At 44.9% G+C, this 12,366-nt stretch overlaps 1 protein-coding gene across 1 annotated transcript in view; it reads right to left on the reverse strand.

Annotated features, from left to right (window-relative positions):
- slc7a10a (solute carrier family 7 member 10a) overlaps positions 1-12,366 on the reverse strand; it is a 33,467-nt gene that overhangs the window by 14,318 nt on the left and 6,783 nt on the right. The window contains exons 2-3 of the mRNA XM_053676485.1: positions 10,858-11,062; positions 9,714-9,865 (exon numbers count right to left, since the gene is read on the reverse strand). Of these exons, the coding sequence (XP_053532460.1) occupies positions 9,714-9,865; positions 10,858-11,062 (357 nt within the window). The remainder of the gene's footprint in view (positions 1-9,713; positions 9,866-10,857; positions 11,063-12,366) is intronic.

Raw genomic sequence — 12,366 nt, forward strand, 5'->3', positions numbered from 1 at the left:
TTGTTGCTCAATTCGTTACCTCTCAAGTAAATTTCATACGCCCGTCTGTTTATAAAAGGATACTGATCATATTCAAACAGACAATAATAAAAATAACTACAGTGTAAATAAATATAAATATAAATATAATAATCCATGCTGTATTTGTGTTTATATATTTGTGTATTCATTTTGACAGCCTGTGCCCACTTTAGTCCATGTGCCTAAATTCCCCGATGTGGTGTTCTCCTGTAGTAGCCTGTCCACCCCGAGGTTTGATGTGCTCCGAGATGCTTCTCAGCTCACCACAGACTGGTTACTTGAGTTACTGTAGCCTTCCTGTCAGCTCCAACCAGTCTGCCTATTCCCCTCTCCTCTCCAAGACGTTTCTGCTTGCGGAACCACTCAACGTTTTGGGTTTTCCGCATCATTCTGTGTAGATTTTAGAGGCTGTGTCCGACACGAACAACCACGCAACGGCCAGAGCCACCGAGACAGTGCACATGACAGTACTCGCAAAGACAAAAAAAAGAAAGGAAGAAAGGAAGGAAAGCAAGCCAGCAAGGAAGAAATGTTTTATCTCAACCCTCATACCCTCATGAAGATAAAATGCTTAGATGACATGAAAGCGGCTGTTAACGGTGCAAATGAAATAAATCATTTTTGTCTTCTACGTTTCAGGTTTCGAGGGTGCGCAAACTTTTGCACTCAACCGTACACTCGGTGTCGGTTTTGGAGTCAAAACGTCGACACACAAATCCGCAGCCGTCGATCATAATAAAACGGCGTACGACACTAAAAGTGGTGTCACGTTCTGCGTTTCGTAACGTCGGAGTCGTTGGCTCTCCGTGAAAACCAGACTGAAGTCGCTAAAACGCCCGAAGCTGCCCGTACGGCTTTAAAAGAAAAAAAAAAAAAGAAACACTTCCTATGCCATACGTGCACGTGGATCCTCCTGTCAGGACTGAAATATCTGCCAGGTGCTTCTGCGGCTCCATTCACGTCTCCCTTCGCTTCCACTCTGGGTGCTGTATCCCCGAAGCGGAAGTTTGTCAACAGAAGCCAAATGGAGTTAAATGAACTCAATGCTAATGAGAGGAGAATTTTAATTAAGCTCCGACTGCTTTGGTGTTTTTCCTGCCAAGCTAGAAAAGCACTCAGGCCAAAAGTGAAGAGGGATTTCCCAAAGTGGCTAATTGACCCATAAAACCTACAAAAGACTCAATGAATAAGATGGAGGAGACTGGCCGGGAAACTCTCGGTGGTCTCGGCCCGCTATACGGAGGACAGACGCGACAACAAAAAAAATTCATTTCCAATACCGTGACACGTTTCCAGAAACAATTTGTGCTGATTGTAACAAACAGATAGAATTTTAGTGGAATTAATGTGCATGCTGTATGTGTACTGTGTTTATACGCCGTGTGTGCAGTGTATGTGTGGGATGTATTGTGTGTGTGCGGTATAGTGTGCATATGTGCTGTGTGAGTAATGTCTGCTGTATGTGTAGTATGTGATGCATGTACTGTGTGCATGTGCTGTATGTGTATAGTGTGTGTATGTGCTGTATGTGTATAGTGTGTGTATGTGCTGTATGTGTATAGTGTGTGTATGTGTATGGTGTGTGTATGTGCTGTATGTGTATAGTGTGTGTATGTGCTGTATGTGTATAGTGTGTGTATGTGTATGGTGTGTGTATGTGCTGTATGTGTATAGTGTGTGTATGTGCTGTATGTGTATAGTGTGTGTATGTGCTGTATGTGTATAGTGTGTGTATGTACTGTATGTGCTGTATGTGTATAGTGTGTGTATGTGTATAGTGTGTGTATGTGTATAGTGTGTGTATGTGCTGTATGTGTATAGTGTGTGTATGTGTATAGTGTGTGTATGTGTATAGTGTGTGTATGTGCTGTATGTGTATAGTGTGTGTATGTGCTGTATGTGTATAGTGTGTGTATGTGCTGTATGTGTATAGTGTGTGTATGTGCTGTATGTGTATAGTGTGTGTATGTACTGTATGTGCTGTATGTGTATAGTGTGTGTATGTGTATAGTGTGTGTATGTGTATAGTGTGTGTATGTGCTGTATGTGTATAGTGTGTGTATGTGCTGTATGTGTATAGTGTGTGTATGTGCTGTATGTGTATAGTGTGTGTATGTGCTGTATGTGTATAGTGTGTGTATGTACTGTATGTGCTGTATGTGTATAGTGTGTGTATGTGTAGTGTGTGTATGTGTATAGTGTGTGTATGTGTATGGTGTGTGTATGTGCTGTATGTGTATAGTGTGTGTATGTGTATAGTGTGTGTATGTGCTGTATGTGTATAGTGTGTGTATGTGCTGTATGTGTATAGTGTGTGTATGTGTATAGTGTGTGTATGTGCTGCATGGTTAGTGTCCATATGTGTTCTGTATTTAGTGTATATGTGCATGTGTGTGTATGTGCTGTATGTGTAGTATGTATGTGATGCATGTACTGTGTGTGTGTATATGTATATGTGCTCTATACTCAGTGTGTACTCTGTGTATCTGGGCGAGTGTGTGCATGTGTGTACCCACGGGCGATACGTGTTAAAGGGCAGAGTTTGTGTGTGTGTGTGTGTACCCGCGGGCGATGCGTGTTAAGGAGCAGAGTATTTTGTTGTGCGTTATTGCAACACAGCAGATTTCACATCTCTTTTGTATTAAAAAAAAAAAAAAACCCTCTTACACACCGCAGAAAAAGTGCTGTCCCGAACGCCGTTCATGCCGATACGACAACATAATAATAACAACAATAACAATAAAGCGCATTACGCGAAATCGCACGGCCGTGTGTAACCATGACAACGCTTTTACCAGTGCTAGCTAGTATCCGCTAAGCAACTAGTCTAGTCTAGTCTAGCCTGCTGTCTAGACCATTCATTAGAATCAAGATCGTTTGTGCTGACTTGTTGGTGTGCAGCTACAGATAAAGTCCCACACGTCACCTCACGACATTCAAGCGCTCGTATTTTTTGCGTTTCTCACTTGACGCCCGACCCGCGCAGCCTGACAGGTCGTGAGCCGAAAAAGCGCCCTGTAAGTTGTGTTACAGAGAAGAACCCTTTGCAAATTTATGTCAGAAAAGAGGCTGTAAAGCGGGCACACAGCTCGGTAACCCACTGTTTGGTTAAGAGCCGACTACAGTAACATTCTTTAAGCGGAACGTCACACTGGAGTCGTACAGCGGTGAGTCAGACCCTCTGTGCACTCTGTGCAGGGTTTACATTCCAGCTTCTGGGAATCGTCAGAGATTTCGGAGTGGGCGGGCCCTCACGGAGGCCCACGTTCTCCGCTGCTTTGCACTGATGCATGTGAAGGATATCTTAAATAACCCGGGACTTTCTTTACGTAAACCTTTACATGCGGGGATATCTACAGTTTGAATGTTAAATCCCCGTGCAAAATGATTTAAACATCAATAAACGGACACAACTGACCGTAATGTGTTGTGTTAGAGAGGATGGCCTGGCAGGAAATAATGCCATAACTACACACCATGTTTAACACGCATCCCTGAAACTGACTCAAACTAGCCTTATAGTATATACACACACACTCTTGCAGGAAATCCTGACCCCTAATATGCATGGATACAGTGCTCTCCAGTAGTATTGGCACCCGTGAGCAAAGGAGGCTGTGAAAAACTGTCTTTATTGTTTAATCTAAAAAAAAATAATAATAATAATAATCTCTCATGGGTATCAAACAATTGCAAACCCAACACAGGTTTATCAAAAAAATATCTTTGTTAAATATAGGTGTGCAGCAATTATTGGCACCCCTTTGAATATTGATATGAGAAAAATATATTTGAAGAATATTCCCACTGATATTTTACATTTTTTTTTAGTACACCTCAATGACTAGGAACAGGAAATTGTTCAAAAATGACTTCCTGTTTCATAGGGGTATAAATATGAGGTAACACACAGGCCAAATTCCCTTAGTCATTCATAACAATGGGTAAGACTGAGGAATATAGCTGTGAATGGTTCACTGACTACAAAATCAAGGTCCTGCCATGACCATCCCAGTCCCCTGACCTGAACCCCATAGAAACCCTGTGGGGTGAACTGAAGAGGAGAATCCACCAGCGTGGACCTCGAAATCTGAAGGATCTGGAGAGATTCTGTATGGAGGAACGGTCTCAGATCCCTCGCCATGTGTTCTCCGACCTCATCAGGCGTTATAGGAGAAGACTCAGTGCTGTCATCTTGCCGAAAGGAGCTAGCACAAAGTATTGACCGAAAGGGTGCCAATAATTGTTGCACATATATTTTTAACAAAGTTTTTTTTTTTTTTTTTTTGATAAACCTGTATTGTATTTGCAATTGTTTGATATTCACGGGAGTATTTTTGTGAATTTTTCAACAATAAAGACAATTTTTCACAGCCTTCTTTGTTCATATGTATCAGATAAGGGCGCCAATACTAATGGAGGACGGTGTATCATGGAGGCCCACAAGCATACTGTGAAAAAGTCATATTTCAACATGTTTAATATATCGATCAAAAGTCCAGTCTCAAACATTTCTACGTAAGAAGTACGACTTTTAAATAGATACGGCCGAGTGCATAAGTTTGCACCCCCCCCCCCCCCGTTTTTTTCTTTTTTCTTTAATTATCTCTATTTTACAGTTTATCTATAAAAGCATGCAGAGGGGAGATTAAGGCCTAGCACCAGAGGGTTCCTAAACTAGGGGTGTGTTCACAAATGTGTTTACATTTACAAATGAGCTCGTGAGAGAACGTCACGATCTCCTCTCCGTTCCATTCCTTTATTTTACAAAAGAAGATTAGAAATACGGAAGATGGATTTTGTGTGCCGATACTTTGAAATGTTATCGGGAGGCACGGTCATACGAGCCACGTTTAAGATAATAGTTTATGTGTAATATCTCGACAGTGAAACACTGCAGTAGCGTAGCTCGGCAATAAAACGTCCAGTGTACTATTCCAGTCTGTTACTGAGTAGAACACTGTACGCGTTTCCCGTTAAAAGCGTTTCAAACTTTATTTCAAAAACCTCCCGTGTCGCCTTCATGCCCGGCGAAAGCTCTGTTTTGCGTATCAGCGTATCTTTCGTATCGGGATTTTCTAGATTGATAAACGATTATAAACGCGAGGTCCGAGTTTTTTCGGTTCGAGACGCGGCTCGTGGCGACCATCACGACAAGCTCGTCAGCGTGTTTAACATCGCCTAACGGTTCGACGTGGAGACCCGTCACACACACGGGGGGTTTCGCAGGGTTTCGGCTCTGACGCGACGTCCGGTGAAGCTCGTTTTTAAGTCTTCGGGACGTACATACGCTGCGCAGCGAGTTCGAGAACCATGTTACAGTAATCCTATATTATATATCTGGAATTTAACTTTTTTTTTTGTCCAGGCCTGGGGTCACGGGGCAAGACTCTCTGTCGCGATCTGTCTGTCTCTCACTCGCTCTCTCTCTGTCTGTCTCTCACTCGCTCTCTTTCTGTCTGTCTCTCACTCGCTCTCTTTCTGTCCGTCTCTCACTCGCTCTCTTTCTGTCTGTCTCTCACTCGCTCTCTCTCTCTGTCGCTATCTGTCTGTCTCTCACTCGCTCTCTTTCTGTCTGTCTCTCACTCGCTCTCTTTCTGTCTGTCTCTCACTCGCTCTCTTTCTGTCCGTCTCTCACTCGCTCTCTCTCTCTGTCGCTATCTGTCTGTCTCTCACTCGCTCTCTTTCTCTATCTGTCTGTCTCTCACTCGCTCTCTTTCTGTCTGTCTCTCACTCTCTCTCTCTCTGTCGCTATCTGTCTGTCTCTCACTCGCTCTCTTTCTGTCTGTCTCTCACTCACTCTCTCTCTCTGTCGCTATCTGTCGGTCACGGATTATTCAGAACGTTCAGGTTTGGGAATTCCTGGCCTGTAAAGTTTTACATTTTAAAATCAATGTGTGTGTTTAATGTATGGATCAAAAACTAAACCGTGACCATTAAAAACAAAACTGTACATAAGAACAGGCCGATCTGGAGGTGAAAGCAGAGGGAATGATTTAAACGTGCGGCCGAGAGAAGAGTGCAGAGACGAATGCTGGGTGCGACAGACAAACCGATGTAAACTAGTCGTTTATATGTAATAAGTGTAGTTATCTAATGGTTTATTTAGTTATTGTTTTATTTGAGAGTTCGGCGCTGAGCAGCCGAGGGTCTGGTTTATGCGGTACGGGGATGTGTTCAGCGCTGCGCGGGCCGCGCTGGCTCGTGTCGACAGCAAGCAAAACAAAAGCAGCCTTTTCACTCTGGAAATAAAGTTCCCAAAAGATTTTAGCGCTCGAAGCAGGTAGTGAAAGCAGGTGTAAGCTGTAGGACGGTACAGGAGGGTGAAAGTTGGGGTGTGTGTGTGTGTGTGTGTGTGTGTGTGTGTGTGTGTGTGTGTGTAAGAATGACCTTCAGGAGGGTATTCTGTTTGTGTGGGATCGCCTGCTGTGTTTTGTTGTGTGTTAGTGTGTTTTTGTATCATGGTGTTCTTGTTGTTTCTTGATCCAGCTGGAGAGGAGTGGGAACACTGAGTGAGTGTGTGTGTGTGTGTGTGTGTGTGTGTGTGTGTGTGTGTGTGTGTGTGTGTGTGTGTGTGTTGGGGGGGACAGACAGAGTGCACCAACATGACCTTGTCACATTCACTCAGAACATTCAACAGGGGAGGGCAAGACTCTCTGTCGCGATCTGTCTGTCTCTCACTCGCTCTCTTTCTGTCTGTCTCTCACTCGCTCTCTATCTGTCTGTCTCTCACTCACTCTCTCTCTCTATCTGTCTGTCTCTCACTCGCTCTCTTTCTGTCCGTCTCTCACTCGCTCTCTTTCTGTCTGTCTCTCACTCACTCTCTCTCTCTATCTGTCTGTCTCTCACTCGCTCTCTTTCTGTCCGTCTCTCACTCACTCTCTCTATCTGTCTGTCTCTCACTCGCTCTCTTTCTGTCCGTCTCTCACTCGCTCTCTTTCTGTCTGTCTCTCACTCACTCTCTCTCTCTATCTGTCTGTCTCTCACTCGCTCTCTTTCTGTCCGTCTCTCACTCGCTCTCTTTCTGTCTGTCTCTCATTCACTCTCTCTCTCTATCTGTCTGTCTCTCACTCGCTCTCTTTCTGTCCGTCTCTCACTCGCTCTCTTTCTGTCCGTCTCTCACTCGCTCTCTTTCTGTCCGTCTCTCACTCGCTCTCTTTCTGTCCGTCTCTCACTCGCTCTCTTTCTGTCTGTCTCTCACTCGCTCTCTTTCTGTCTGTCTCTCACTCGCTCTCTTTCTGTCCGTCTCTCACTCGCTCTCTTTCTGTCTGTCTCTCACTCACTCTCTTTCTGTCTGTCTCTCACTCGCTCTCTCTCTCTCTGTCGCTATCTGTCTGTCTCTCACTCGCTCTCTTTCTCTCTGTCTCTCACTCGCTCTCTTTCTGTCTGTCTCTCACTCGCTCTCTCTCTCTCTGTCGCTATCTGTCTGTCTCTCACTCGCTCTCTTTCTGTCTGTCTCTCACTCGCTCTCTTTCTGTCTGTCTCTCACTCGCTCTCTTTCTGTCTGTCTCTCACTCGCTCTCTGTCGCTATCTGTCTGTCTCTCACTCACTCTCTCTCTCTGTCTCTCTCTGTCCGTCTCTCACTCGCTCTCTTTCTGTCTTTCTCTATCTCTTTCTTCTGCCTAGCTTTCTCTCTGTCACGTTGTATTTCTTTTTCTCTGCCTCTCTTTATCCTTCCGTCTCTGTCTGTCTCGCTATCTCTTTGCCAATCTCTGTCTATCTCTCTCTCTGTCTTTCTCTCCCACCCTTTCTCTCTCTCTGTCTAGCACTCTCACTCTCTCCCCCTCTTTCAATCTCGGTCTGTCTATCTCTCTGTTTTCTATCCATCTCTCCGTCTCTTTCTTCCCACACACACACACACACACACACACACACACATCTACACAAATATTCCCAGAGCACAGAACCTATAAACAAAGAGAATAACAGATGGAGGTCTGAAACAGAACCAGGAACGATGGCGTCCACCTGCAGGGTGACGAGGTCTCCGACACGCCGCTGCAGTTCCCTCGATAAATTCACCAAGACTCCTGTTTTACGCACTCACGGCACATCTCGGCTCGGATCGGCTGATTCCGACGGCGGCGCGCCCTCCCACCCCGGATCGTGATGCTGTTGCCGTGACGACGGCCAGACCCCAAAAAACAATGTACAATGCGGGTGGCGCTCGAAGCCTGGTACCATTACAGAGGCTGACACTTCGCCATGTGAGGGTCAGGTGCTCCGACGCCACCCTCGTGGCCACTCGACCTTCTGCGCCGTCTGTCATCATCGCACACACTCAACCTGACCTTATGTACACACGCTCACTCACAAGACCCCGAGTGTGACCTCTGACCCTTTTTATGGGTCCAAATACCACTAAAGTGTGCTGTCGGGATGGAAGAAACACGTCAGCGAAAAAAAACAAACAAACAAACAACAACAACAACAACCTGCTGGATACCAGTGTACGCGTAACAAAAATAAATAAATAAATAAAACTCGGACAGTTGTGTTCGGGTGGATTATATATTATATACAGTTGGAGTGCAAAAGTTTACATCCCTATCTCTAATCCGATTCTAATCTAGTAGATAAGCCGCATTCGAAAAGAACGCCGTTCTAAACCGGGCATTACCGGTAAAATGGCGGTACGAGGTCGGGACGCGGGAACGCGGCAAATTATTGAACCAAATACTTGAAAAAAAAAATAAAAAATGCTGTTGTAGAGCAGTGTATGAAACAAACCCCGTCCGTCGTTTAGTGACTGCGGGTTTGTAAACATTACGTACAGTAGCAGATCCTCGGTTGTATTATTCATTGTAATATTCGATTATTACAGCCAGCTGATTTGCCCAGAGACTAGCTATAGGGCTAGAGGGGATTATTCACAGACTTTTATGAGATTTACCCTCTATAGTCTAATCAGCGAACCGACGACATGTTTTTAAAACAGCCGACGATGAGAACGCAAGGTTTAATAATAGCGGTGTCCCATCTGCCCCGTGGATCCGTGGCTCGAGTCCGAAAGCGATCACCGCTAAGAACGAAAGCATTCCCGCTTCATATCGTTTCATTTCCAGCCACAAACGAATCACTAATCGTTAAGCCTTAGAAGCAAACTGTTGCTGTCATTCGGTCATGTCATGTCATGTCGCTTATCCAGACTTTTCTGGAACCGGTCCACGAGACCGAGGAAAAGAAGCGCTCGAAAACACACACGCAGACCAAAGCAGGAAGTGTGTGTTTTTTCCTCCTGCGCTTTTAAATCTTCTCCTTCTCTAGCGTTCTCACTCTGGTGCTCGGAATACAGTTCGCATTCAGCTACCAAAAATAAAGTGGGATGCTGTAGGTCACGGAACTGGCTCGTGTACAAGGAGAAGAAGAAGAAGAAGAAGAAAAAAAAGAAAACAAGCGCACACACACCCCCTTCACACCTCCTCATGTTCTCCAGTTATCAAACGCCAGATCATACAGGACCAAACCAGTCCGAGTCATAAGACCGGTGACACACGCGGGCGCTCTTAGTGCTCTTTCAAATGTGCCAGCAGTGTACGCCTGACTGGTTTGATCCTGCTGTCTCCAGAAATATTCTAACCGTGATGTGCGCCCGGCCAAGTTTGTTATACAGCTGTCCTTACGCTTACACTGCAGGCACACGAATGGCCAAACAGAAATGTGTGTGTGTGTGTGTGTGTGTTAAACTCACGGATGCAGATCGTGGACAGGATTCGAGTGGCGATATAGGGAGGAAGGCAGTTTGGGAACGCCGGCTGCAGGACGTAGTTTGAGAACGTGAGGGCGATCACAGCCAGCGTGGTGGGATACATTATCCATACTGCACTCCACAGTAACAAGAACCTGGGGTTAAGACATCAAAACAACATCCATAAATCATTCACACACACACACACACACACACTTCACGGTGTCCTATATCTCTAAAGCTTTGTCCACACTAACACTGATTCAACAACATTCGACGTCTAACGTAACCTTTGGCCAAATTATATCGAAAACATCCTCCAGGACCCAGACAAGACGGAAAACGTACCCTCGTTGTGAGCTCTCACGTCTGTCTGTGTAGAAATCTAGTCTCCTGAGCCAGACTCCCGGCTTTCAACAGGAAGACGCCATTCGAACGTGGACGTTTTATCCTGAATCTCACGAGATTAATTACGTTTACTCTTAAAGACATAATGCAACGAAGTAGATCGATGTTAGGCTCCGATTTTTTTGCTTTACCGCGTGTCCGAAATCTTTGGGAATACAGACAAGTGTGCAGAGCGCTTTAAGATCCTGAAGCTCGTGGCCAGGAAAGTGCACGCTGAAATACGAGACTCGTGGGACAGATCGAGAGTGTAAAGCCTTTTAAAAGGCTGGAACGAACAACCTTTAAAAGAACATGTAGTGCTCTAGTCGAAATATTCATAAACACTCGTTATTTAGTGTTTAAACTGGGATTGGTCCGTGAGGGTCACATGACCCCGGCTCCAGCAAAATGGAAGAACGGGTACTCTTAAATACGTGCAAAACAGAGAAGTTTGTATTCGCTAATATACACCTGACCTCTACGACCTCGGCGTATTTTCCTAAGAAGTTGACACCTTTAGTGAACGTCTACAAAAAAAAAACATTTTAAAACACTAAAAATAATTCATCGTGTAAACGTGAGCGTTTATCATTTTAAAGATTGCTGTAAATTGTTTCAATAGAACCTACGGTGATACCTGTGGCATTCGGGAATGATGAAAGCATAAATCTGTAAGAACCTGCTCACTGGCTCACGCTGTATGTAAAGTGTCTCTAAAACAATTTCAAAGAAAAAACAACAACTCAAAAAGCCCTCGTACCCCACCAGTCCTCCGAAGATTTCTGTCACGTAGGAGTAATCTCCCCCAGATTTGGGGATGGTGACGCCCAGTTCGGCGTAGCACAGTGACCCCAGAGCGCAAATTCCTCCGCCGAGAACCCAGACGATGAGGGAGAAGCCCACGCTGCCGGCATGCTCCAGAACCCCCTTTGGAGAGATGAAGATACCTGAGCCGATGATGTTACCTGTACAAAACAACAGAACAAACAGAAAACGTCACACTCAGGTGAGTTAAAAAAAAAAAAAAGGGTTCGCTTTTGGCATCTGCATCAGATTATTTGCTGTAATGAATGTGGATTAACGTGGATTTTTGTGGAACTGAGCGGAACAGCACGGCGAAGAAGAAGTGAGGAGTGAGAAGCGACGCCGGGGCTGAGTTCTTTCTCATTTCTTTCTTTCTGGTTTCTGGATTCATGAAGTCTATCAGAGACCGCGTTTCCATGGACAGCAATAATCCGATTACTGACCTTATTCTGAATAAGACGATATTCTGATTAAGGTGTTTACATGAGTCGCGTTTAGAATACCCCTTTCATGTTCCCGTTTGACGTGTTATAGAACATAGACGGATTAACGTCGCACGTCATTACGTCCCAACGCCACGCCGTCCGACGTCCCTGACGGATTTCACGTATCGACGTACAGTTGGTCTTCGTTATGGGACCGGATACAGTTCCGGGTGTTTTATTTTGAATTTTACGAAAGCTACAAGTGCGGTTAATTATTAGTCGTGCTGTACTGCAAATAGACGACTGCTTGAAGCCGTGGGCTGCGTCCCAAACCGCGTACTTACCGTCTGTATAGTAGCTGAGACACACGTATTTCACTTCCTACTATACAGTATGTAAGTACGCGGTTTGGGACGCAGCCGTGCTGTCTCGTTCGCCGTCAAACGGTCGAGCGCTGCCGTGTGTGTACGTGTCCTGTCGCACGATGCGGTGAAAACTCACACGACGTTAATAGTGTGAGTGACGTGTGTACGTGACTGTAACGCACGTCGATAACGCGACTAAAACAGGAACACTCCACACGCCTTAATTCCATCTGTGTTTACTTCGAGTGTGACTTTAATCAGATTAAGGTCCTCAATAATCTCCGTTTACATGCTAGTTTCTCAATCAGAGTATCGTCTAGATCGGATTCATATCGGATTATCGGTGTCCATGTAAACGTACTGAGCGACAGTTATGTCAGGTGATCACACTCCCGAGACTGACGCTCTGGACTTGACCACGGTTCAAAAGGTGTGCAAGACGTATGCGCATGGGGCGGAGTCTGAGTATATGGGAGGCGTGTCTTCGTTGTTTTTTTTGTTGTTGTTGGTTTTAAAAAATTATTTATTTATTTGAACTTTTTACAGTTTTACGTTTACAGTGTCACTGACATTTTGTAACCACAATATGATTTGTGGTTCTTCGGGTAAAATTCTTCTGTAATGAGTTTAACAGAATCACGACGGAGCGAGTTAAACAACTCTGCCGGCAGAAAT

Source organism: Ictalurus punctatus, chromosome 27 (genome assembly GCF_001660625.3).
Source record: "Ictalurus punctatus breed USDA103 chromosome 27, Coco_2.0, whole genome shotgun sequence".
NCBI classification, from domain to species: Eukaryota; Metazoa; Chordata; class Actinopteri; order Siluriformes; family Ictaluridae; genus Ictalurus; species Ictalurus punctatus.